Here is a 27,575-nt window from a genome sequence, read left to right on the forward strand (position 1 = left end):
GTAGATGGAGCCCAAATGCATCAAAATAAAGGACACCACCCCTATTCCCCCACCACGTTCAGGGACCCACCCATTCTTCCGTCGATCAGTATAGATTAGATATTTAACGCGCAGAGGTATTTATGTTTCTGCATTTTGAGAACTTTGTCATTTTCATTTCAATACCGCCCTCTTTCGAAAGGAAACTGCCACATTCCAAAGGACTTGAAGAACCTATTCAGGTGGGTGTCGAGGCTACGCGCTGCCTCTGTCTCCTCCAGCATTCCTCCACCCCGCTGGGCGAGTTATTCTATCCTCAAAATCCGAGGAATCAGCTTTAAACAGAAAGCAGAAAAAGAAAGAAAAAGAAAGCCAGGTGAAAATGAGAAGACAGGGAACAGCTTCTCCAGAAGAGGAGAGTCCGGCAAGATGCATCCGCGTATTTAGATAACGTGGACAAAGATTATGCTGTAGGAAAAAGGAACTGGATATAAAATTATGTCTAACATGAATGACTAATCATTTTGGTCTCAAGTTTATACCAAGAATGAAAGCTTAGATTATCTTTAGAAAATAAAACATTCTAATTAAGCATATTAGGAATTAAAAAAAAACCTGCACGTGAGTACCTTAATTGAAAAAAAAAAACAGCATTCAATAATTTTCTACTCATCCTAATCTCTGAGCATCCTAGTAAAAGAAAACAATTTCTTTAACATGCTAAATAATATACAATATAGTAAGGTAATTTTTAAAATTAGGATTAATCTTAAAATATGCTTATGCAGTATTGAAAACATTCAGTTTGAGATTGGTCACAAATTAGCAGTACCAGCTCTCACAACTTCTAGTCAAGACTACCCTGTGTACCTCATTCATTGCTTTTTGCAGGCAAATTGAGAAGAAAAGAAAGAGAAGAAAGGAAGAAAGATAAGATGGTTGGAAAGGCAGAAATAAAAGTGGCATTATTTGCAAGTGATACAATTCTACAAAGGTAAGTTATGGGTTATGATAGATCTATTACAATGTAAAGGATTTTAGAATCTGATGGATTTATCAGCCTAAAATGAATACAGAGACAAACCATGTGACACCTGAGAAAATAAAGGACTTTTTTTTTTTGGTCCAGTGGTGGGCCTGAACTCTGGGCCTGGGCGCTGTCCCTCAGCTCTTCACCTCAAGGGCTAGCGCTCTACCACTTGAGAGCGCCACTTCTTTTTTCTGCTTATGTGGTGCTGAGGAATCAAACCCAGGGCCTCATGCATGCAAGGCAAGCACTTTACCACTGAGCCACCTTCCCAGCCCAATAAAGGACTTGTAAACTCTTATCCAGTTTTATATCTAAAAAGCCTTTTTCTTTCATTCTACATAAACCCTAGAATGTGATAGTTAAATTTATCTATGAAACAGATTTCAATCTTTTTTTTTTTTTTTTTTTTTGGTCGGTCGTGGGGCTTGAACTCTGGGCTTGGGCGCTGTCCCTCAGCTCTTCAGCTCAAGGCGAGCGCTCTACCACTTGAGCTACAGCGCCACTCCGGTTTTCTGGTGGTTTATTGGAGATAGGAGTCTCACGGTCTCTCCTGCCCGGGCTGGCTTTGAACCGCGATCCTCAGATCTCAGCCTCCTGAGTAGCTAGGATTACAGGCGTGAGCCACCAGCGCCCGGCTTCAATCTTTATTTTAACTAATCAGGACAATCTTCACACAAGTGTCTGACAAGTATGTGGGATGCAATCCCCATTTTCTCATTCATATTTCCTCTCACTTTAGAGATCTAGAGGCTCTGGGTCCAGGACAGGAACTCTGAACTTGATGCAAGGCACTTAAGGAGCCAGAAGCTAACTTCAGTGTTCAATAACTCAGGATACCTCACAATCTTGGGGTCTTCAGGCTATGGACTCAAGTCTAACTTCTTTTAGACTCTAACTTTGTGCTCAGAACTGTGCTAAATGTTTATGTCCATCATGTATATTTATATAACATGTCTCCTTCAAAAGTAGTGGCTTTAAATAATTTTATTTTTGTTTGCAACACTGCAAGTCAACAATTTGGATCAGTTAGCTGTTGGGGATCAGTTAGCGGATCAGTGCTGTTGGGGGTTTTGTCTCAGGTGCTCATGTGAATGCATTTGTCTGGCAGAATTCATGGTCCTAGTTGGGGACTTTTTGTAACTTAGATTGGATGATCTAATATAATCTCAACTCATTGTGTGGGGGTTGCTACCTACAAATTGGCAGGGATGGCTGAAATGGCTGGAACCCTTTCTCTTTGCGTGTGTACCCTCTAAGAGGCTAAATGGGGTTTCTTCACAGGATAAGCTTAAGGAAGGCAAGAAGGAAATCGAAAGGCTTCTGTGGCCCAACCTTGAAACTCCCACATCACTTTTTTTTTTTTTTTCCGCTTCACGAATTTGCGTGTCATCCTTGCACAGGGGCCATGCTAATCTTCTCTGTATCATTCCAATTTTAGTATATGTGCTGCCGAAGCAAACACCCACATCATCACTTCTATACACGATTTGCACAGCATTGTGTTGGTCAAAGAAAATCACAAGACAACTCAACATATAAGGAGAGAAATAGGCTTTACCTTGTGAGGAAAGCTAGTGTAAAATCACATTACAAAGCAACATGCTTTGTCTCATGGCCATGAGACAACTGATGACTGGTTATCAACAATACTGTAAATAGTCCTTATTGATAAGTCCATGGTACCTCTTGGTAAGTAAATTAGCAGTGGTACTCACTAGACACTATGGTTGAAAATGAACCGTACAACTTGTGGGTGGGGACAGGAAGAAAAAACTGGGAGAGTGAGAGAGGAGAAGATGGTGACACTATCTGAAAAGAATGTACTCTTTACAGTTACATACATCAGGTACATCACCTTTACAATAACAATACATTAAAAAAAAGTTTAATGGCATACACAAAGGCCCTACTCTAAGGCTGTAACCAGTTAAATCCTTTTCTCATTTCCTGAATCTTACTCATGTCTACAGGCATCATGATCTTACAATGGTGATAAAAATCCCAGAGGAAGCTGTAGGAATGGGAAAACAGGACAGAAATTATCTACCAAAATAACTTCTAAAAACCACCATCACCTTTATTTAGTCAAGAAACCAGTAATTTCTCTATGTACCTGAAGGCTGAGCCTGAGATTATGATGGTTTGTTGTTGTTTTTTTTTTAAATATAAAATTCAGTACAGTGAATGACTTTCTGCCAAGTGTTGGCAACCAGTCATCAAAAGGGCTCATGGAATGCTCTCTGTCTCTCAGAGTCTTGAAGAAGTCTGGTTGTAGTTTGTCACAATATATTTCTTTAAAGAGACCTTTAACTTTAATATGTTCTCTCCCTTTGTAGAGGCTAGAGGGCACTAACACCTTGGCATTGCCTGCAGTGCCCTTTGGCATTATGCCACTGGAGTCACAATTAGATGTTCATCACTCAAGGCTAGGAATGTGGTAGTAGTAAAGTGCTTGCCTAGCATGCATGAAACCCTGGGTTTTATTCCTCAGTACCAAAGAAAATGCAGAAGTGGCATGGTGGCTCAAGTGGTAGAGGGCTAGCCTTGAGCCCAAGAAGCTCAGGAGCCAGGCGCCAGTGGCTCATGCTTGTAATCCTAGCTACTCAGGAGGCTGAGATCTGAGGATCGCAGTTCAAAGCCAGCCCAGGCAGGAAAGTCTGTGAGACTCTTATCTCCAATAAAAACCACTAGAAAACCAGAAGTGGCACTGTGACTCAAGCGGTAGAGTGCTCACAGGGACAGTGCCCAGGCCCAGAGTTCAAGTCCCAGGACTGACCCCCCCCCCAAAAAAAAAGAAGCTCAGGGACAATACCCAGGCCCTGAGTTCAAGCCCCAGGACTAGTAAAAACAAATACAAAACAGACTCTAAGAAAGAGTTATTGAGGATTTAGCTCTGTGGTAGAGCATTTATTTAGCATGCTTACTATGTTGATTTACTTCTGGGTTAACACCTAGGGCTGTTAGTAGGTTCCATTTTGAATTTGGTTGTTATCCTGGTCAGAGAATAGAATACACAGCTAGCAAGGGAAGCAGAGTTTATCCAAGGGGAAAACTGGGATGCAATACAAGCACAAAAAGGCATCAGGTATCTCAAGAGACAAAATTGGCCTGAGGCAATTCCTGAAGACAGCTGATAATCATTAGGTGACAACTTTCCAAATATCTGGAATGGCAAATCATTCTGTCTGGGTTAGTTTGTGTAATCAGGGTATTATAACATCACTGGTAAACTGAACAAGAGGAGGAGTTTGGTTCAAAGCTGGGTGCCTGGCTACTCAGGAGGCTGGGATCTGAGGAACAAAGCTCAAAGCTAACCTTGACAGGAAAGCCTGACACTCTGATCTCCAATTTACCACCAAAGCCAGCCAGAAGTGGTGCTGTGGTACAGCTTTAGTCTTGGTTGAAAAAGCCAAGAAACAGAACATAGGCCCCTAGTACTAGTACAAAAGAAAAAAAAAAAGAGTGAAAAGCAAATAAATAAATAGAAGATGAGTCCAAGTGTAATATAGGATTAAACAGACACCACCACAGAGATCTTAGATCCTGCAGAAAACAATTTATTGGAGAAGTAACAAGTTGATTCTAAAGCTAAAACATTTTGGATTAAAGGGAGAAAAATCTCATCTTTCCAAAGATAAAAGAATATCCAGAAATCATAACCTGAAGATGCTAAAAGATCAGGTAGTAAGTTAACACAAAGTATTTTTATAAGGCTAAACAGAAGGAAGTCCCATTTTCAACAACATGGGAATGCCTTCCTTTTAGGTGAATCAATGTTCTCTGTTTCTCCCTTATCCCCATTGGAGAATGACAAATATTGAGTATCCTGGATGAAGACTTCAGAAGGGACAATACATAATTTTTCTAGGAAACAAAAATGTTAGGAATCACAAGCTATATCATATAACTTCATCAGTATTTCTACATCCTCCGGGTAGAGAGAGGAGGACTCAGAATGGCTAAAGAGTTCTTGGAGATATGAGCCCTTCTCCTGGAAGGATAGTCTTCTTTTAGTAGCTATGAATGATTCAATCCTTTTTTTTTTTTTTTTTTGGTCAGTCGTGGGGCTTGAACTCTGGGCTTGGGCGCTGTCCTTGGGCTCTTCAGCTTGAGGAGAGCGCTCTACTGCTTGAGCCACAGCACCACTTCCGGTTCTCTTGTGGTTTATTGGAGATCAGAGTCTCATGGACTTTTCCTGCCCGGGCTGGCTTTGAAGCTCGATTTTCAGATCTCAGCCTCCTGAATAGCTAGGCATGAGCCACCGGCAGCTGGCATGATTCAATCTTTTAACAGAGGGATTCTATTATTTTATTTTTCATCCACATACGTTTTCAAAGAGGAATATCAATAGCTGTCTAAATAGAAATCTATCTACTTGGTAAAGGGTAGAAACTTCAGCAGTTATAGAGGTGACTTAGTCAAGTGGAGTCTGTTTAGAAAAATGTTTGATGAGAAGATGAAGTTTTCCAGCACAGGTCTGTAGATGGGAAGCAAGATGGCTTCTGCTCAAAACTCATCCTTCCTGTTTAGTTTTGAGTTGCTTCAGGTACATCAGAATGTCTAACCTGACTGTGTTGATTGCAGTCCGGTGGAACCAGCGCATGACAGGGACTCCATCAGGTCCCACCAGAAACTTTTCAAAGTTCCAACGGATGTCATGGACTTTTACGGGCTCCCAGGATATATGTCTCAATGAGCCTAGAGTCTCAGAGGGGTGAGGACAGGAGTGCTGAAGGGAGACAGAAAAGAGACAACAACATCATTCCTCTTCTCTGATGACCAACGTAGTTTTATCCATTCTATGCTGGACATTTTAATTTCCTGTGATTCCTAGTAAATGCCGTAAATTCTCCTAATTACCACCTTGGCAACTATCAAGAATTTGCAGATATTAGAGCTGAACTCTGCTCTTTCTGATTTTGACTCCAGGGTCCCATCATATAATCATGTCATATAAGATATGTCAATTCTCCAACTTTCATTTTTCTTTCGGACAAAGTGATTGATTTGGATTAGAATGTGCTTTCCCAGGTCAGTAGCATTTTAATCCATTTCTTTTTGGGAATGACTAAGAACTATTAACATTTTACCAAATAAGAAAAAAATTTAAGACAACATCACTTAATGTTAGAAAGAGCAAGTTGAGCAGTGGGTATAGCTCAAGTGGAAGAGGACTTGTGTAGCAAGCACAAAGTAACACACCCATGCGTGTGCACACACGCGCGCACACACACATACACACTTACACATGATAACATTGTAATCTGGTAAGGGAAGTCTTATAAGTTAGAAGTCTTTAGTTTATGGTACCTTACTTCTTTTTCCAAAGGTACTGGGATTTGAACTCTGGGTCAAGCCTGGGAGGTGCTCAATCATTCGAGCCATGCTCCCAGTCCTTTGTGAGCCCTCATTTCACACTGTTCTATTTTCTTCAACCTACTAAGGATATAGGAAAATGTTACCAGTGCACTGGTATTGGTTCATCGTCCAGTATTTAGGTATACTTCACGCTAGTTATCTTTGGGGCCTTTTCAGTGCTGGCAAAGTCTGTGTCTAAAAGTCAACGTTAAATGAGGTACCCACTACACGATGTTGTATTTATGAATTTCTAGCTCTCTCTTTAGGATAATCTCCTCTAGGACTGGACTGAATTTTTCATGTTAATGTTCTTTTTATTTAGTTTGCCTTATACATAGCAAGCACGTTAAATATTCCTTAAATGAATGAATGAGTGTTAAAGGGCAAGAGATTGCTACTCCACACTATGCCATGAAGGCTAACATTAAATGCGAGTCATCGTGCTGATCTGGAGATTTTATCCACATTAATAATTCCAACTCCAGGCAGCATCCCTAGGGTCCAGTCCACCACATCAGCTGCTAAGAATGTTAGAGAAAAGTTGTATGTGGTGGCATATTCCTGTAATCCTAGCCACATCATACCAATTCTGTGCTAAGACTATTAGGGGAGAGCTGTGTATGATAGTATATGCCTGTAATCCCAGCACTTGGGAGGCTGAAGTGGAAGGATGGAAGGGTCAGCCAGAGCCACAGAGTGAGTTCAAAGCCAGTTTCAATGCACTGTCTCCAAAAACAGACAAGAACATAAGGGAAAGGAGGGACGGTAATTCACTCACCTTCAAGAACGTGAAGACTTTCTGTTCTTTTTCACCATTCACATCCCCTTTTTCAAAAAGCTGGAAATTAGGTACATATCCTCCCCCGGGCCGGATATACCTGCAACAAGCCAAATGTTCCCAGGAGGCAAGTGATTGTAATGGGACCCGGGGATTTGAAAGTCGCTGAAAGGTCAGAGAGGGGCTGAGACAGGAGATGGGAGGAGGGAGGAGAATAAGGGTAGGCGGGGACTCTGGGCTTCTTGATTCACTTTGTTTTTCGCTGTGCCAAGTACCTCTGTTCTCTGGATTTCTACCGTCCACTCAGGTGTCAGCCAAAGACGGAGAGAGAATCTCTGGACATAATCAGAGACATCAGCAGCACACAGGCCATAGTTAAAATCAACTTGCAGATAACCTTGAGCCTGTTAAATCTACTCCCTAGCCAGAAGGTTCACAAGATGGAAGGACCTCTGGAAACAGGACAAGTGGACAAGTAGCTTCTTACTGGGTTCCAAGCAGGCACTTACCTGAGCCCAGGAAGAATCTCCTTGTTTTCTCCTGGTTCTTGCTTTCCAAACTGATTACAGGGAAAGCCCAATATGATCAGGCCCAAGGGCTTCAGCTCCTCCTGGAGTGCATTCAGTTCTGCAGTTAGAAAAGGGATAGCATGGCGGCCTGGCCTATGACCCTCAGTGTAGACAAAGATCCCTGGGGTGACTCATTTTACAGAGAAAGAAGGGGAGGGGGAGACATTTCTAGATCAGGCTGTGAGTGGCATGGCTGTTAGATACTGGGCCTACAGACAGACTCTCTACAGCCCTGTACTCTGGTGCAGTATACTGTAATCACCTAGAGACTCATCATTAAAATCAGGAATGCCCAAGTCCCCATTTTAGAGAGGTTTCTGACCCCATTCCTCTGCGAGGGGGCCCAGAACATTTTTATTACTCAAAACTCCAGTGAGTTTTAGACAAAGCGGGGTTGGAACATCACTGCTCATCAGTTTTCCTTCTCTGATTGGTTAATTGATAGGTTGAGTCTTCCTTTCCTAAAGGGAAAAGACAATGTCAAGGAGACTGGCTTGCTCTGAGCAGAGAGCAGAGGCAAAACAGGGAAATTTCAAGTGGGGCTTCCTGATGCTGTTCAAACATCTTCAGGATAATAAGGATGCATTCTACCTAAAAATCCTTGGTGCTGTGCCCAAACTCAATCTCCAATTGCCTTTACCACTCTCTAGAGGTGTTCTATCCTGTCTCTTCAGATGTCTGTAATCACTTTTGTTAACGTTTTTTGCTCTTGCTAACGGTGGCATGTTTCAACTGTAGCACTGGTTACTCCACTCAGATCTCAGATTTAGCTTATTCAGTGGGTAGCTCCTGTTAGTCTTCCTTCCTTCCTTCCTTCCTTCCTTTGTTCCTTCCTTCCTTCCTTTCTTCCTTCCTTCCTTCCTTCCTTCCTTCCCTCTCTCTCTGTCTTTCTTTCTCTCTTTCTTCCTTCCTTCCTTCCTTCCTTCCTTCCTTCCTTCCTTCCTTCCTTTCTTTCTTTCTTTCTTTCTTTCTTTCTTTCTTTCTTTCTTTCTTTCTTTCTTTCTTTCTTTCTTTCTTTCTTTCTTTCTTTCTTTCTTTCTTTCTTTCTTTCTTTTTCTTTCTTTTGCTAGTCCTGAGGCTTGAGCTCAGAGTCTGGGAGCTGTCCATGAGCTATTTTTGCTCAAGGCTAGTGCTCTACTACTTGAACCACAGCTCCACTTCCAGTTTTTTGGTAGTTAATTGGAGATAAGAGACTCATGGCCTTTGTTGCCTGGGCTGGCTTTGAATGATGATCATCAGATCTCAGCCTCACTAGTAACTAGGATTACAGGCATGAACTATCTGTATTTTAAAAAATAGTGATTGCTTTCTTGTTTTCTGTTTTCACATGTTTCCTCAGGACCTCTCATATCTTTCTGCTTGTCTTCAGTACTGCAGACAATCCTCCCTCTAGGAAAAAGAAATCTTGAGCAACTACTATTCTTCAGTTTCCTCATCTGTTATTTGCTAAGCAGAAATGAAATAAATTGATTTTTAAAGTCCTATAAATGGAGAAAATGAATAAGGTCCAGTAAATATTAGTGGCTTTAAAAGAATGAGGGAATGGACTGAACTCAAAAGTGTTTTATTACTGGATGTAATAGTATATACCTGTAATCCCAATACTAGGGAAACTGAGGCAAGGGGAGCATGTGCTCCTGGCCAGTTTGGGCTACAGAGTAAGATCCTGTCTCAAAAACTAAAAACAAATAAGAACCAAAAGGAAAAACATAGAGTATCTTGGTCAGTTAAAAAAAAATCAAGACAAGAAGAAATAGTTGTTGTATGTTATCAACAGGGAGAGAGCAGAAAAGGAATATTTTATAAATATTGGAGAGAAGGGAAGAGAGCAAAAGATTTTTTTTTCATTTCTGCAAAACACACTAGCATTAAAAACCTCAAATAAGTGGTGTTTTTTTTTTTTTTTAATCTTTTTTGTCTTTTTTTTTGTGTGTCAGTACTGGGGCTTGAACTCAGGTCCTTGCATTTCCACTTAGCATATTTTTGTTTTTTGGCCAAGGCTACAGCTCTACCACTTAAGCCACACCTTTATGTTTGTCTTTTTGCTGGTTAATTAAAGATAATCTCAAGCTGGGCACTGGTGGCTCATGCTTGTAATCCTAGCTACTCAAGAGGCTGAGATCTGAGGATTGCTGTTTAAAGCCTGCCTGGGCAGAAAAGACCGTGAGACTCTGATCTCCAATAAACCACTAGGAAACTGGAAATGGCACTGTGGCTCAAGAGGTAGAGCACTCGCCTTGAGCTGAAGAGCACAGGGACAGTACCCAGGCCCAGAGTTCAAGCCCCACAACCGACAAAAAAAAAAGAAAAAAAAAAAGATAATCTCTTAGGTTTATCTTCCCAGGCAGACTTCTAATCTCAATCCTCAGATCCCAGCTTCCTGAGCAGCTAGGATTACAGACATCTGCCACCAATACCTGATCTTTGACTGACTTCTGACATCAAAGGGTGAAGTCACCCAAATTATTAGTATTAATTTTGGCATGTGATTACAATTAGAATATAAAACCAAGTTAGAATATAAATCACAAAGACGTAGAGCTCTGACTTCTTACCAGGATATTGAGCTGTTAGAGCACAAAAAGTAGCCACGTTGACAAAGAGGACATGCTTGCCAGCATACTGCTTGAACTGAATACGTTCATTCCCATTAATACTGAAGGCCTCGTAGTCATAAATGGTGCCTTTCACATCTTTGTAGCAATCCATCTGGAAGATGTTTTAACATTATTATATCATTAGTAACAACAACTCGACATTGGTATAAATTTCTAGTTAATTTCAGAGCAAGGTGAAAATATTCCCAAAGCTGCCTTTTTGTAGAACATGTTATATGCATAATAATTGTGGCATAATAAGAAAGTATTGTTACCCATAAATTAGTGATGGGTAACTTTCTACCAGAACACAGAGAATTCACTATGTGAATTGCTTCTAACTTCTTGATTCCTTTTTGCCTCTAAGTCATCGTATTCATTATGATCTTACCTTGAACTGCCTTCTACTGTCAGAGGCACACATTTTATCAATAAAACAATTAAAAGTGTGGGAATAGAACTGACACCATACCATGAGACATCTGATTCCAATTCCAGTTGTTTTAGTCCTCTGATTATTTGTCCCCATGGCTTTTATGGATCTCTGATGTCTCTATGACTTTAACTCTACAACTTCTACATTCACTTTTTTCTTTCCATCAAGAAACCTTCATGCATGATCATTTGTGTCTGAGATGACTTGGCTCATCTTCTCCTCCAAACCCCAGTCCCTCAGACCCAGCTGGCATAGCAGGGGAGAAGGTATCTAGGTGGCCTCCATTTGGAGAAGGAGCAGAGAAAGGATCTCACTGCAAAAGAGATCCTTTCTTCTCTACCTATATTCAAGGAACAACCATTTATAGACATGAAGAAGATTAAAAGAGAGGAGAGGTTTATGAAACCCAAAGGAGGAAGAAAACAGCTAACAATCTTACAAGAAGGACTGCAGGTTGAGATCTAGATGAAGCAGGACAGAAGGGTAACCACACTGTAACCTGCAGCCCTCCTCTCTGCAGCTTACTCACCTTCATCTTCTCTGGCTTGGAATTTGTCAAGCCAGAGAAGCCAGGTAGAAGAAGGAGGAAAAGATAGGAGGCTCTTAACTTTGCCTTCATGACTAGTGTTGTAGATCCCTAGTCTGAGCCCTGAGTTCTTTGTGTACCTCCACCGACTTTTGATGCCTTGGCAGAGACTAATGAAAGCCCCTATAGGCCAATGACAGGGCAGCAAAGATTCCTGATGTGTGACAACCAGAAAACTCAAGTCATCTTTTCACCTACTCACACCCCCAGGCACACTCAGTGCTCACCGGTGCCATGAGAATCTGGCAGAATTTATATTAGCCTTCTTAGGTCTTTCAGGACTATTGTGTATCTTTCCTGAGTGGATGGAACTGTCTAGATGTAGATGCCTTCTCCCAGACTTCTCTACAAAAGACACCACATAGACATTCTGAATACCATTTCTAAGGTTAAGGATGTAGCTGAGTAGCAGAGTGTTTGCTTAGCATGCTTAAGATCCCAAGTTCGATGCGCAAAGCAAAACGAACCAAAAAACAACAGAAAATACAAGTATTAAGTATTATACCCAATATTTATTTTGCTTTATTTTATTATTTTGTCAGTTGTAGAGGTTGAACTCAGGACCTCGGTGCGTCCCTGAGCTCTTTTGCTCAAGGCAAGTGCTCTATCACTTTACGACACAACACAACTTCTGATTTTTGGGTGGTTAATTGGAGAGAAGAGTCTCATGGGGACTTTTCTACCTGGGCTGGCTTTAAACCATGATTTTCAGATCTCAGACTCCTGAGTAGCTAGGATTAGCCACCAGTGCCCAGCTAATATTTTATTTTAATTTTTTAATCAAAGAGAGACCACCTAGGATCTATTTGGGAGAGGTGGGAAGAAAGGGGGTGGGTAGGCACAGTATATATCAGCACATTAATATATTTATTATGTAATTGCTTTCAGAAAAATGAGAACCAGACAGGAAATCAAGTGGCTTCTGTGGTAGGATACAATGTTCTTTCACCAATAATCAAAGAAGTATGACTAAGAAAAGATGTATCCTATGTTTATCAGATTGGCAAAAGTTAAGAGGAAAGGTGGCATCCAGCCTGGGTGCAGTCTTCTTACACACTAAGCTTGTATACATGAGGTAGAGGCTGGAAAATACTGCCATTTTTTTTGAGGACACTCTCTTATTCTGAATGCAGTACTTTAAAAAAGGTAAATAACTTTTAAAACTTTGTATTTTGAAATAATTATATTTTTCAGGAAGTTGCAAACACTCCCCTTAACCTAGAAACCAAAGGGCCCAAGATAAATTATGGAAATGAAAGGCAAAGTCATCTCAGAATAAAGATGTTTTACCTTTTAACCAGGACATAAACACCCATCCATTTAGTAGTCATTTATAACACTTGTTCCTCGTCTTTTGGAATAAGTGAGTTGATAAATGTAGTCCTTCAACCATAGGGACTTCTAGATTTCTGACATAAATTAGCATAGTTACTCCCTACCCATCAATCCAATGGAAGTCTGACCATGATTTTCCTCTACACTAGAGCTGTTTTTTCTTTTTCTTTTTTCTTTCCTCAAGTGCTCATGTTTAATTAACTGTAATCCTAAATTCATGATCATTTGTAATTGGAAAAATCTCACTTTAATCTCGTTAATTATCTATGTTCTTTGATTTCCAAACTCCACTTTCCTTTCCCTTACCACAGGCCTATGTAATATGTTTAATACTGCATGCATGTTTGAAAACTTTTATATTCCTTATCAGATTTTTAGCTCCAAAGGGACCTTAGTTTCAAAGGGTTGTGTGTAACTTTCAAGTTTCTGACATTTTGTTATTATTAGGTTATAAAGTATTATGAAATAGAATTCATTTTTAATATTTTTTTGTCTTCAATCTAATTAGTACCACTTTCTTACCTTTGGGAGAGGAAGAGTAGCAAAGAAACAGATATTCCAGATCGTAAAACTGGCAACCTGAGATAATTAACAAACACAGGCTGAAAAATATATTTGGATTAGTAAAGAACCTGGAGGTTGGCTCTCTTTACCACATTTCCCATACTCCCTCCCCTCCCCTGTAGTATCTGTACTACAAACTCAGTTTACAGAGTTCTCATGTTTGTAGAAATGAGAAACTCTTCCATTCCAGCCCCAATTTCTTTTCTTTTCCACTAGCCCTGCGTCTTCCAGGTTCACAAATCCAGTTTCTTTCTCCTCCTTCAAGCTGAAATCTGATGAGGTTTACTCTTCATGCTACTGGAAATTGGACATTCATGGGCTCTCTTAGAAAATAGAAGCTTTTATCATCCCAGATCTCTTATCTCTTCTCAGACGCCTCTAATCTGGGCTCTGGAGCCTTAAATGATAGGCTTACCCAGCCACAAATCTCCTTTAAGGAAGCTTTGCAGTTTTCCTGCTCTAAAGCATCTTCCAAAGATGCTGTTTCACTAGCCCTCCCCATCTATCTCAGCTCATAGTTATACAGATGAAAATATTAAGCCTCTGAACAATGTTCTTCTATTCCTTAAGCATTCCTAACTGTGACTTTGGGCAAATTGTTCTCTGTGCCTCTGAATCTCATCTAAATAACTGGGCTGGAATAGTACAAACTTTACAGAGCTAATTTAAAAAGCAAAGGAGACAAGACATGGATTCTTTTCTAGTTCTTCGGAGTTAGGGTGCAACAGAAGGCCACATTTTTATCACCTTCTAGTCAGTCTCTCATAGCTATTTCACACCTCACCAGAACCACATATCAGATTTTTACCATTTCTTTTCTGGAAGCTGAAATTATCTCCTACTTATCCTCTTAAAGAATCTTAGCCTCTACTTAGTCTCCTAAGGTCTTTTCCCCTTTAATCCTTCTTCCTCAATACCTTGACAGTCAATACGTATGGGAGATAACCCTCTACTGGCATATAGTCAGTAAAGCAAACTAATTTATTATGTCTTTAAACCTGCACTCTCCAGCATGGTATTGAAAGCTCTTAAGCTAAGTTCTCAGCCTTCTTTCCAGGGTCCATTTCCAGACCTGATGAATTCTTTCCATTCCTCAAGATATAACTGATTGATTGACTGCCAGTACTAGGGCTTGAACTCAAAGTCTGTATGCTGTCCCTTAACTTTTTTTTTTTTAACCACTTAAACCCCAGATCCACTTCCAGCTTTTTGGCTGCTAATTGGAATTAAGAATCTCAGAGGCTTTTCAGACCCAGCTGGGTTGGAATTGCAGTCCTCAGATCTCAGCCTCTTGAGTAGTTAGGATTACAGGCAAGAGCCACCTGTGCCTGGCTCATGTGTTCAAATTTGAAATGAAAAGTGAGTTCAGAAGATCAAAGTGGTCAAAGGCATTATAGTATAGACCAACATTACACTAAAGTGGAATTTTTACTCAAACCCTCTTGACTTACTGCCTTTTGGGCTCAATTTCCTGTTATATGTTTGAAAATGCATAAAAGTAAGTGGTGATTTGCTTATCACTTTATGACCTCCTCCTCCAGAAAGAATAAAACTTGGGATTTAACATTAGTCAGTGCTGATCCTGAGCTTTCACTTAAGCAGCTGACCCTGACGTGCAGACGTCTGGGTTTGTCCATAAAAACAGCTGCTTCTTGGAAGTTGGAATGGGGAGACAGTGAGAGGAATAATGTGTACTTCTCTAGGCAGTGTTCTTGTCTATTACACCTGCCTTAATGGGCTGGAGGAGGGTGTGGGAGAGAATACACTATGTTCATGGCCAGCTACAGGAATTCAAGTAACCCACACTAAAGAGAAGAGAAGGCTGTGTGTGTGTGTGTGTGTGTGTGTGTGTGTGTGTGTGTGTGTGTGTGTGTGTGTGTGTGTGTGTGTGTGTGTGTGTGTGTGTGTGTGTGTGTGTGTGTGTGTGTGTGTGTGTGTAGAAAGGGGATGGGGAGAAACTGAATCTACAATCGTTCCAGGGGTCCTTTTGCTTTACCCAGATAAAAAACGTGAGTAGGCAAGAAACTCTTCTAGTACTGAAAGTTCTGGGCCCTTGCATACTTGAGGTTTAAGGGTTGGACTGGCAGACACAGAGGCTCACAGTTACTAGCCCTGAGAGCTGAGGGTCTTATGGATGGACCTGAGCTCTATGTGCTCAGTTTAGAGGCTTATTACTCTGAGCCTACTGTTGTAATAGCTCTTAGGTGCAGAAACTAATGCTTCACTCCCCACCTAGCTAGTGTTTTAACTATTGGGCCTACTGGTGTCTAAGACATTAAAAGTTGGCAGCTTTCTGCAACCCTTTCAAAGCCAGGGTCTGAAGTTTTTCTCCTCTATCTTCTCATAGACTTTTCTTCAACTCTATCTGCTCACACTTTGCTCTCTACTCCTGCCATCTTTCATTGAATCTGCTACTTATGCCTTGTCATTTCTATCCTATTCTCTGAAACTCTTCAGCTGCCTCTTGCCAATACAGCTACTGTTGGCCCTTGCCCCCTTTTTCTGCTCTGTTGCAGCTTCTACCTTCTTGACTCTGTTACCAGCTCACTCTACTAATGATAAAGATAAAAAGTAGAGCAGAATAGAATATTTGGGCCATGGATAGCAGCACATGTGTATAATTCCAGCTACTGGGGAAGTTCAGGCAAGATTGGAAATTCGTTCAGAACAAAGCCAGCAAGACACTATCTTAAAAACCAAACATAAAGGAGGAGGATGTGTTTGCTTAAGGGTAGGATTGGATATGGCTCTAGTGGTAGAGCACTTGTTTAGCATGCTCAAGACCCTGGCTTCAATCTCCATCACAAAACAAGAAGAACAAAAGACCATTTGAGACAAGACCCATATTACACCTATTGTTGCAACACCAGCAAGTGATAAAACAGGGTGATTCCTGGCTGACTTGAAAAGAACAGCTTATATAGTCATAAAGCTGTGTGTAGTATTTGCAAACAGGTATGTGTATGATAAGAGTGATCACACAAATCACAGTAGACCTTTATGCAAATGAAGGACTATGTTTACACCAATCAGATGCATTCTGATGTGCCACTAGGGACACTGTGCCACTGTCCTTCTAGCTTGGGTGAAAATGGCTGCAGAACCTGGAGTTAAAAGAGCCTTGTTGAGCTGGGCACAAGTGGCTCCTACTTGTAAAACTAGCTACTCAGGAAGCTGAGCTCCGAAGGTTGTTGAGCAAAACCAGGCCAGGAAGGAAAGTCCAATTAACCAGCAAACAAACAAACAAAAAACAGATGGGAAGCTCAAGTGGTAGTTTCTTTTTCACTCAAGCCAAACTTGAGTAGAATAAATACAGAGCTCAGGCCCTGAGTTTAAGTCCCAGTACTGACACATACACACAAAGGAAAAGAAGGAAGGAAGGAAGGAAGGAAAGAAAGAAAGAAAGAAAGAAAGAAAGAAAGAGAGAGAAAGAGAGAGAAAGGAGAGAAAGAAAAGAAAAGAAAGCTCCTTTCCAGTCTCTCCACTCCCCCGCACTGTCATATTTCTTTTTTTTTTTTTTTTGTCATATTTCTTGTAGGAAAATTTTCCTCTGCTCCCTCTTACCAGGGTGCAAGAAAGGCATTTAGGGCTCACCCAGATAATCCAGAATAATCCTCCTTGAATAATCCTCCTTAACCATAGCCGCAAAAATCTGCTATAGAAAATACCAGTTCCAAGGATTAAAACCTGATACCTGTGAGGACTATTGTTTACCACGGAGAAGAAAAGGTTGGAATTTGGGATTAAGAACATACTTGGGCAGGGTGCAGGTGGCTCACACCTGTCATCCTAGCTATTCAGGAGGATGAGATCTGAGGCTCGTGGTTCAAAGCTAGACCAGGCAAGAAGGTCCCTGAGACTCTTACCTCCAATAAAGCACCAGAAAATGAGAAGTAGTCCTATGACTCAAGCGGTAGAGTACAAGCCCCACAACTCACACACACACACACACACACACACACACACACACCACACACACACACACACACACACACACACACACACACACACACACACACACACACACACCCATACTTGACTGTGAGTTCCAGTCCAATATATTACTATTTACTAGGTCTGTAACATTTTCATTTTGTATTATTATATCTGAGATGGGAAAAATACTAACCTGGAGATTATTTTAGTGATGATTAAATAGACATCTATCTAAACATTCCTAGCACAATATCAAGAGAGTTTTTTTTGCCTTTTTTTCTTGCCTGTCATATTATATTCTTTCCTTCCCTGTTTTTTCTACTATCTTTCACTTCCATTTATAACTGTATTTCTTCTCTCTCCTCTATTTCTCCTCTATCCTCTTCTCCTTCTCTTGTAGATCAAATCTGCTTATATCACCTGCTCTTACTGATTTTTCCTCACCCAGGTCATGATCCAGTGACTAGACAGACTTGGCGTTGAGAAAAGCTGAGAGTTTGCAGGGACCTACCAAACCAGAACCTGGTGTTGGACCATCAGCAGTAAGAATCAAATTGAAGTAGGGAGCTAGTGGCTCGCACCCATAATCCTACCTATTCAGGAGGCTAAGATCTGAGGATCAAGATTTGAAGCCAGCTCAGGCAGGAAAAGTCCATGAGACTCTTATCTCCAATTAACCCCCCCACACACACACGTCAGAAGTGGAGCTGTAGCTTGAGTAAATGAGTTCAGGACAGTGCCCAGGCCCTGAGTTCAGGTTGAAGAATCAAAAGGGAGTTGCACAAGGTGGCTCACACATGAAATCCCAGCACTCAAGAGACATTAGGACAATAATGAGTTTATAGTCAGCCTGTCCTAAATAGTGAGGCTTTGTCTCCAAAAATCAAAGCAAAAAAAAAAAAAAGGTCAAAAGCAAAGAAAAGCAAATGGGAGATATGTTTTTTCAACCCAACTTAGTTGCCTCTACTTTATTTGATAGCTACCATAACAAAGGCCAATGTCTGTGCAAGATCTCAGTGGTCTTTCCCTTTAATTTTGGGGCTTATTTCTTTCCATATTTGAATTGCACAGGGTGAAATATTTGAGCACTAGAATTCTAGAGTTTGGGAGTCAATCCTCTCATTTCCTGGTCTTGTCAAGGTGAGAATTGTTCAGATTACATCACCAAGAGTTTGGAACGTCTCAAAAAATGGGAAAATACTGACTAGAAAATTTGAAAGGAAGTAAATACAGCCATCTTTTTTTTTTTAGTGATAAACCTTGACTCCTCAGGTGAGTAGATGGATTTTGGTATACAATGTTAAGGAGATAAACCTATTTCCTCCTTCCTAGAGAATAAATAGTAGGACTGTGCCTCTTTTGAGTCATCTGGTTCTGTGGCCAAGTGAGTTTGTTAGCTCTCTTGTCGGGGTAGGGTGGGGATTTCAGAAGCATGTGTTTATTTATGTCCACAGTAGCAGCTTCTCTGGTCCATGAAAGTAAGAATCATGGAAAGAACACATTGCTCTTTCCACATTCTTCCTTTTGTCTCATCAGCCTCTAGAATTATTTCCTGGTGGTGAATGAAGGTAGAATTTGTGGCAGTGGTGACAAAAGCCTCAGGAGAATTTCATGTCAGGATTGGCTGCCTTGATGACCAAGCTTTTGGGGTCACAGCCTGCTCATTGCTCAAGAGTGTTGGAGGATGAGCCAGGAGTAGGCACATCTATGGACAATAACGTAATGGGAAGGAAATGACAGCAAACACATTCCCAACATGTATTGTTAGTATATTTGAAGAAGTCAAAGGAGATTTAAGAAACAGAAAAAAAAATCTCTAGATTTGAAGTCAATTCATAATTTTAAGTTTATATGCACGTTTGTAAGGATTTCTGATGGTTCACCCTTTAAAAAAAAAAATCTGACAACAGGAAGAAGCTGAAGAGCTTGGGACTATGCCACAAGAGGCGAGCCTTCTGCACAGTTTCCCCAAAGATCTTGGGGACCGGTAAGGCCAGATCAGGTATCAATAATCAGGCCTTAGATAATAGGTCTTTGAGAAGAGCCCAGAAACTTGAGACAAAAGATTATATTCCAGGAGAGTTTGTAAGAATACAACCTTGCTTGGACTTCAGTTCCAAGAGGCAGAGAGGCTTTTTTTTATTTGTATTTTTTTATGACCCTGGAAGAGGCAGAGTGGATGGGGAGGGCTGAATGGTAAGAGGCTTAGGCCTGAAGAGGAAGATCCAATCACTTAAATGAGCAAGGGAAGGTCATGAACCTACATTTCATACTGAAAAGCAGTTAGATGAGAGAATAGGAGAGGAAGTAGCCTAGGCACATAACTCAATGGCACAGCCATTCAAATATTCTGCAACAGCTTTCTTGTTATCTTATTAGGACTTCCCAAGAAATAGGTTCATGGATTAAGAGGGTCAGGAATGATCACAATCATTTAAGGACTGCCCAGGGCAGTCCTTGACTCACATTTCAAAGCTTTCTCCTTGCTAGCTTTGCATGGTGAATGCATTCCCCTCATTTGCGGCTTCCTCTAAATCAAGGAGCCTTCTCCAGGGGACAGAGGCTGAGCAAATCAGCTGAAATATTTAGGCCCCTACAGCTGCACTTTATAAGCAGAAAATACAATGGTTTGTTGTCTGAAAGGTAAAAGTTGGAAGGCACCAGGGCAAAGGATGACGCAATAATTTGAGGCAGTGCTTTCCAAAGTTTAGTTTGCATACAAGTCACTGTAATGGGGTGATTTTTTTGTTAAAAAAGCAGATTCTGATTCAGTAGTGGTGGCATATTTCCTGGATTTGGAGCCAATACTTAGGAAGTCCCAGTTGCTTAGAGAGGGGAGGGGACTGATAGTTCAGGTTCCCAAAAGGAAATCCTCTTTCTTTACTCCATCAACACTACCCAAACAAGCAGTGTGGGCCTCCTAATCCAAATGAGGAAGAGTAGAGAGGAGTGAAGGAGAGAGAGAAGAGAGGGGGAAGTGTGGGTGGGTGTGTGGATGGGTGGGTCTGAATGCCACTCTGTGATTGGTTGGCACATCTTCAAACTGGTGCCTGCTGGGTGCTCAAAAAGGATCAGCATCCTTGAGGACCACAGCCTCACCTCTGCCTTGTAGTAGGAGCCATGGTCCAGCAGTTTTGGGCCTTTTATCTTTTCCCACTGTTCCTTGCTGGCTTCGCTCAGGAGACCCTGAAGCCACAGGAGATGAAGGTGGGTGCCCCACATGGGAGCCAGGCTGCTTTCTGATGACCTCCTCAGTTGCCAGAAATTCAAGTAATTCTTTCCTCCCCTTGAAGGATGAGCTTCCCTTTCCAGCTTTTCTGTCCCCTTCTGGTATGGGCGGTAGAGACTGCTCTGCCTAAATCAACTGTGTCTTATGTGGATCTTCTCTGCACCTGGTTGTTCTTTTAGCTGAATATATGGACTAGCCCTGGGCAGTGGGTGATGGTTGCCTTCAGTGCGTTCTCCTTTGCCGATTCCCCACAGATAGCTATTTGGTAGCCCAGAGTCTTTCCCCTTCATGATAGTCTATAACTTGGGGCAAGCTCTATGGCCCGGGAGAATGAGTCATACAGTAGTAAATGGTTTGAAAGGAGAGCTGATCTGGTTGCTTTCAAGCACAGTACTGAATCAGAGACCCAGAGAAAGTGGAGATGACAGTTCTTAGAATTTCAAGATATTGCATGAAGAATCGTTAAGTGCTGGGAAAAAGTAGAGATGTTGGAAACTGTCGGATCATACAGTTACTTCTATCATATTCCAGGTGGATTGTGACAAAGGGGTGACCGGCACCATTTATGAATATGGAGCCCTCACTCTTAATGGTGAGGAGTATATCCAGTTCCAGCAATATGCAGGCAAGCATGTCCTGTTTGTCAACGTGGCCACCTTCTGAGGCTTGACAGCTCAGTATCCTGGTAAGAACTCAAGTTTCAACGCTTTCAGAACTAGCTGTCAGGTAGTCAGAAGGTTCTGCTGGTGTGTTGTTGGGAATGAGAGCTAAGTGATTATGTGACTCTGCTTCTCTTAATCCTGCTACTGTTTTGCTTCTTTGAATGTCAGAAGAATTATCTTCAGATTTGGAAACTAAGGCTTCCTCAGGTTGAATTGGCTGTTCTGTACCACACAGGAAGAACATATACTGTAAAGAACCAAGTGTTAGAAAAAATGTATTATAGAATCTGAGCTTGCAGTGGATGATTTGGGGATGGGTTCAAGGAACTAAAGCTTTGATCTGGATTAGACACTGTCAGGAAATGAAGAAATGGGGATGGTTATGTGATTGAGTTTGTTAATAAATTATACCTTCATAGAGAGAGAAAAAGAAGAAGAAAGCTATAACTGGTTAAAAAACAAATGCAAGCTGGGCACTTGTGGCTCACGCCTGTAATCCTAGCTACTCAGGAGGTTGAGATCTGAGGATTGTGGTTCAAAGCCAGCCTGGGCAGCAAAAGCCGTGAAACTCTCATCTTCAATTAACCACCAGAAAACCAGAAGTGGTGGCTTACTCACCTTGAGCTGAAGAACTGAGGCCCAGAGTTCAAGCCCCATGACCGACCCCCTCCCAAAAAAATAGAAAAAAACAAAACAATGGCAAAATCACTCAGATGGACAAGAATATAGCAATGCAAGATGGTTTTTGTGATTTGTGCAACATTCATATTCTTCCATATGTTCAGATATGATGGTGGAGTGATCCTGTTTTTTGTCTCAACGAATCACTCTTATGGTTTCAATGTGAAATGTCTCCTACGGGCTCATGTCTTGAAGACTTGATCCTCAGCTTCTTAGTTCTAGAAACTTTAGAAGTTGTAGTTAGAAGAATCAAGTCAGTGGAAATGGGCCTTTATAGTTTATACCTGGGTTTCAGACACTTTCTCATTTCCTGCTTTCCTTTGCCATGAGGTTGAAAACCTCTTCCTCCCAATCCTGCCGCCTCGAGGATGTTCTGGGTGCAGGGGCCAAACAGCCCTGAATGGACTCTGAAACTATGATCAAAATAATTGTATAAGATTTTGAGTGTTATTCTATACTGGTGTATGATAGGATAGTTCTCCCATTCATTATTAAGGAATAGTTACGCACTTAAAGATCATGAGACTTTTAAAGAGCATCTCATTCAACTTTGCCAAAGAACTAGACTCATGCATGCTAGTCAAGCATTTTACCACTAAGCTACATTCTCAGCCCATAGTAATATACTTTAATAATAAAAGTTTTTTCTATCTATTCTAAAGAAATATATAGGTCCTGGGTGCCGGTGGCTCATGACTGTAATCCTAGCTACTAAAGGTGCTGAGATGTGAGGATATGTGTTCAAAGCCAGCCAGAGCAGAAGAGCCCTTAAGACGCTTACCTCCAATTAACCACCAACAAAAGCCAGAAGTAGAGCTGTGGCTCAAATGGTAGAATGCTAATCTTGAGCAAAAAAAAAGCTCAGGGACAGTGCCCAGGCCGTGAGTTGAAGCCCCAAGATGGGCTCAAAACAAAACAACAGCAATAATAACAACACAACCATAGGAAGGTACTCTCCATTTAGGGAGAGGTTCCTAGGCAAGAACCTCAGGCAGAGCTGATTCTGATTGACAATAGTTGGGGCTGATTCTGAAAAACAAGTAACTGAGCTGAAAATAGCTGGCAATGAAAATACTGGTACAAGTCCAGCAGACAAGTCAGAGGCTTCCTGACAGTAGTAAAAACCTGTGTAGTAAAAAACCTAGTTCTAAGCAAATGGCATTAGTTAGTTTCTCTGAAATCGATGAGAGGGTGGAGAATGCTCAGGAGCCTGGCTTGGAGTTTCTCTGTTTCCTTCTACCACTGCTAGGGTTCACCTGGAAATGTAACAAGTGTCAGGTAGAGTCATGAGACAGAGGGAAAGGGGATAGGGAGTTATGTCTATTTTGTTTGCTTGTCCTTAGAAAAACATCTGAGCCATTAACCCACAGAGTAATGATGAGAGCAGCATTTGTAGCTAGCTTTTCTTCAGAATCAAATCTAATTCTCCACAAAAAGTCTAATCAATCTGTTTGAGATAAGGCCGCCCATTGGAAGGTAAAACACATCCACTTATGGGAACCACTGCCCAACAAACCTAGCAGTCATTTGGATGAATGTCTGGAAACCTGTTACAGTTTTTGCTCTACTGGCTTGAACCTTCCCTTTCATAGTCTTCAGTTTATTCATATGATCAATGGAAAAGGCCGGTGGTCTTTCACTATCCAAGACAGGCTTTCTGACCCTGCTGATGGGGCTATTCATTTTCTCCTTACAGAACTGAATGCACTACAGGAGGATCTGAAGCAATCCAATGTCATCGTGTTGGGCTTTCCCTGCAACCAGTTTGGAAAACAAGAACCAGGAAAGAACTCAGAGATCCTCTCTGGGCTCAAGTGAGCGTCTGAAAAGGACATTACAGAGGCTGTCATGGTCCTTTTTATTCCTTCTGCTTAGATGTCCTCCCATTCTACAAACTTCTAGGTTGTATGAGAGAGATCAATGGATTCAAAAATATCACCATGATCCTTTGAATTTAATTTAGTCCTATTGGTAGCGTTCAAGTAGTCTCTCTACCTTTAAGAGTATGGAAAGATCTAATGAGAAAAAAATGTCCACAGGAGAGGAGAGAATATAGAGAAAATGGAAATGAAGCCTACTCCTTGAAGTCTTGGTTCCCAAAGATGTCTCTTTCCTCACCTTCCCTGTTTGCAGCTCTTCCCCTTTATCTTTGATTTCCCTTTGTGTGGAATTGTTGTTGGTCATTACTATTTCCTTTTTATTTAATTTATATCCTTTTGGGAACATTCTGGTTCACTGCAGGTATGTGCGTCCAGGTGGTGGCTTTGTCCCTAATTTCCAGCTCTTTGAGAAAGGAGATGTTAATGGAGAAAATGAACAAAAGGTCTATACCTTCTTGAAGGTGAGTGAACATAAACCTTCTAGAGATTGTTTAGGTAGAAATGCTCTAAAAGCAATGGAGCTGGTATCTAGGATTGGGGTGAGATTCCCTAGAAAGAGTTCAAGGATCATGGCAATGTTTATTATTTGGTTTTAAGTAAAAAAAAAAAAACAAAAACCAAAAAACACATATAATAGTTTGACATGGGCTATCTCCCTCTACTGAGTGATAATCATTCATTCACTCAATAATCATTTATCAGGCCCTTGTTTGTATAAGGAGCTGTGTGATATGAATGAACAAATATTATAGGATAGTATCTCTTCCCTGAAGGAGTTAATAGTAAACCAGGACACAAAGATACACATGGGTAAGGAAGAGTGTCCAGATGAGAGCCACAGTATGTTAGAATCACAAAATGCAAAGATAAAAGTACCTCCAAGGGTATTTTAGGTCACCTGTCTTTAAACACTGGCGTGTAGGACAAGGCTAGACTTTGTTGATATTTTCACCCATCTACAGAAAGCAGGAAAACTAGGAGACAATGTGAAGAGTTTCTTAAAAACCTCAGCTTATTCAATAAAATATAAAAGACCACATTTATTCTGATAATTAGTTATGCCAGATATACTGATTTTTTTTCTTGCTCAAAAATAGTAACACCAATTTGAAATAATTAAGACTAATATTTTAAAATTCTTTAATTTGTGAATTTATGGTAATAGTAGATTTTGAATTTTTCTTTTTTCTCTCAGTAGTAAGTAATGGGGTTTGAACTCGGGCCTTTATATTTGCTACGCAGGTGCTCCACCACTTGAGCCAGGTCTTCCACTTTGAACTTTTCTTATTGTCAAAATGAATGTTGATTATCCTAAATTAGTTTCCAATACATAGCCATTAAATCTTACTGGCCCATGCAACTCCCAAGCTCTAGGAACCTATTAGTTTTCGTCCAAAATACCTGAAATTTCAGAAATAATATGATTTGGCCAAGGAAATCAAAGCTATTTTTTCTTTCTGATGCACCATGAACAAATCATGAGAGAGGAGAAAGAGCGAAACCAGGTGCCTGGGAATCATGCCTGTAATCCTAGCTACTCAGGAGGCTGAGGTCTGAGGATCACAGTTAGAAGCCAGCTTAGGCAGGAAAATCTGTGAGACTTAACTGAACTACAAAAAAACCCAAGAAATCACTAAAAACAAAAATGAGGTGGTGGGTCAAGTGGTGGAACACTAGGCTTAAACACAAAAGCTCTGGGACAATGTCCAAGCCCAGAGTTCAAGCTATGGAACTGGTAAAAAAAAAAAAAAAAAAAAAAAGAGAGAGAGAGAGAGAGAAAGAAAGAAAGAAAGAAAGAAAGAAAGAAAGAAAGAAAGAAAGAAAAAGAAAAAGAAAGAGGGAATTCTTTCTGTTTACAATGACAGTTTCTAATGCCTACTAAGACTGGCATTTGGTATACTAGTGCTGACAAATTGAAATGTCAAATCATTAAAATATTAAAGTGCAGGGGCTGGGAAGGTGGCTTAGTGGTAGAGCGCTTGCCTTGCATGTGTGAGGCCCTGGGCTCGATTCCTCAGCACCACATAAGCAAAAAGAAAAAAACCGGAAGTGGTGCTGTGGCTCAAGTGGTAGAGTGCTAGCCTTGAGCTGAAGAGCTGAGGGACAGCGCCCAGGCCGAGTTCAGGCCCCACGACCAGACCAAAAAAATAATAAATAAATAAAAAATAAAATATTAAAGTGTATAATGGTGAGTAGAGGTGGGAAGATTGAACCACCCAGACACATAAATAATTATCTTTTCACAATTTGGGTCTCTGCCTCAGAATTCCTGCCCTCCAACTTCTGAACTTTTGGGCTCATCAAAACAACTCTTTTGGGAACCCATGAAGATCCATGACATCCGCTGGAACTTTGAGAAGTTTCTGGTAGGGCCTGATGGAGTCCCCGTCATGCGCTGGTTCCACAAGATTCCAGTGAGCACGGTCAAGTCAGATATCATTCAGTACCTAAATGTGTCTGATACCCAGTAAGACGCACCAGCCTCTGGCAGAAGCAGCTGCCCTGCTTTCCACCTGAAGGACATGGGAAACAGAGTGTATCTTTACTCCACATTCTTTCCTACCTAAGCTTTCATATTTCCAAACCATTCTCTGCTGTCTACGTAGCTGCACACATTTTGCGTGTGTACAGCCTTTTATGGAGGTGTGCAGCTAGGTGTGTGTGAATAGACTTACAGAAATGGGTTGGGTGATGTATATACATACTTGTGTGCCTATCTAGTCAAATGTTTGATTTTGAAATATCAGGTTTTCCCAAGCTATACTTACAAACATCTTGTGTCTGTAAGAAAATAATCCCTGTAATAAAATATTTTCTATAGTTTAAAAAAAAAAAAGAAAATAATCCCTGTAGATTGTTCCATCTATTCTTCTCTGTCCTGATGGATTAAAGAAAGCAGGAACTGGCAGTAAGACTCTCTAAGTCTCTTCAGCATCCTCTGTCCTCCAAGCTGAACATGCATTATAAAGCTTTCTCTCACATAAATTGACTCTCTCTTCTTCCCCTGTTACCTATAGTTCTTAGAGGATTCTAAAGCAGAGTGAGAGCAGAAAGCCTATCATTTGAAGAGTGGGGCATCTCTATGATGGTAGGTCTCAAATCCCCTATGGGTCAGACTCTACCAGAAATCTTCCTTGGTGCCTGTCCCTTTAGTGCATTCAGGTCAGGCACTTGGGCAAGGATATCCCTTTATTCTGAATGCTGGGCTTTCTCCTCACTCTGAGACTTTCTAAACTTTAAACTCATTCTTCTTATTGTCTCAAATAATAAAGAAAAACTGCATCAACCAGGCTCTGTGTGATATTTTCCTAGTCCCATAGTATGTCTGTAGCCATACCTTCATTCCTGGGCTGGTTTTGAACCACAGTCCTCAGATCTCAGCCTTGTGAGTAGCTAAGATTATAGGTGTGAGCACCAGTGCCCAGCTGTAGCTATATTTCTTCTTTCTCTTACCTATGTGCTTCTGACTTTCTTACGTTGCTCTTTAACATTTTTTTCCAAAAGTACTCTGGAGATTGGCCTGGCACATTTGAGAGCACCAGGGACAATTTGTAGGCATATTGCTCTTGTTCTATGCTCCTGATGCCCTCCAGTGGCTGTCCCTGAAAAGAAATGTTCTAGGGGAAAGCCAAAGCCAGGGAAACCAGATACTTTTATTGGTGGTGGAATGTGAGTCTAGGGGAGGAGCAGGTGTGGGAGTAGCAGTCTAGATGCTGGTGATGATAATAGTTATGTGAAAGTCTTTATTAAGAGAAGACCAAGGGGGAAAAATGTTATTAGTCTCTTCCTCAATCAGTTCCTACAACAGATCTCAGTCCCAAAGGGAATCTATACACTGTATCTTCTGGGAAGAGGTAAGACTGTCCAGAAATGTCTCAGGAGTTCACATCTATCCTGACAGTTAGAAGCTTGATAGTACTAGCATTGTTACTAGTTATCACCACAGGTACAATGA

The 27,575-nt window shown here is 41.0% G+C and overlaps 2 protein-coding genes and 1 non-coding gene across 3 annotated transcripts; 1 reads left to right on the top strand and 2 right to left on the bottom strand.

Moving 5' to 3' along the window:
• Positions 1-2,364: 2,364 nt before the first annotated feature.
• Positions 2,365-2,471, bottom strand: LOC138828516 (U6 spliceosomal RNA). The gene has a single exon (XR_011372270.1). It is a non-coding gene; the product is annotated as a U6 spliceosomal RNA (small nuclear RNA).
• A 2,074-nt stretch (positions 2,472-4,545) lies between these two features.
• Positions 4,546-11,439, bottom strand: Gpx5 (glutathione peroxidase 5). Its single transcript, XM_070024368.1, has 5 exons — positions 11,277-11,439; positions 10,270-10,423; positions 7,655-7,772; positions 7,146-7,245; positions 4,546-5,738 (listed from the first exon to the last, which is right to left on the bottom strand). The coding sequence occupies exons 1-5, from the start codon at positions 11,364-11,366 to the stop codon at positions 5,523-5,525; spliced, it is 678 nt and encodes a 225-aa protein (XP_069880469.1). The 5' UTR covers positions 11,367-11,439; the 3' UTR covers positions 4,546-5,522.
• Positions 11,440-20,288: 8,849 nt separating this feature from the next.
• On the top strand, positions 20,289-26,689 carry Gpx6 (glutathione peroxidase 6). Its single transcript, XM_070024370.1, has 5 exons — positions 20,289-20,375; positions 20,929-21,082; positions 23,437-23,554; positions 23,982-24,081; positions 25,885-26,689. The coding sequence occupies exons 1-5, from the start codon at positions 20,289-20,291 to the stop codon at positions 26,089-26,091; spliced, it is 666 nt and encodes a 221-aa protein (XP_069880471.1). The 3' UTR covers positions 26,092-26,689.
• Positions 26,690-27,575: the final 886 nt, after the last annotated feature.

This window comes from Dipodomys merriami, unplaced genomic scaffold, assembly GCF_024711535.1.
Source record: "Dipodomys merriami isolate MVZ:Mamm:240054 unplaced genomic scaffold, mDipMer1.0.p SCAF_16, whole genome shotgun sequence".
Taxonomy (NCBI): domain Eukaryota; kingdom Metazoa; phylum Chordata; class Mammalia; order Rodentia; family Heteromyidae; genus Dipodomys; species Dipodomys merriami.

Bases quoted from the DNA above. Each gene is read 5' to 3' on its own strand.
- Gpx5 (XM_070024368.1), bottom strand. From the start codon at position 11,366: ATGAAGGCAAAGTTAAGAGCCTCCTATCTTTTCCTCCTTCTTCTACCT. The intron at 10,424-11,276 runs GTGAGTAAGCTG...AACATCTTCCAG, and splicing joins CCAAGCCAGAGAAGATGAAG to ATGGATTGCTACAAAGATGT. The intron at 5,739-7,145 runs GTGAGTGAATTA...GTCTCCCTTCAG, and splicing joins AAGTCTTCACGTTCTTGAAG to CACTCCTGTCCTCACCCCTC.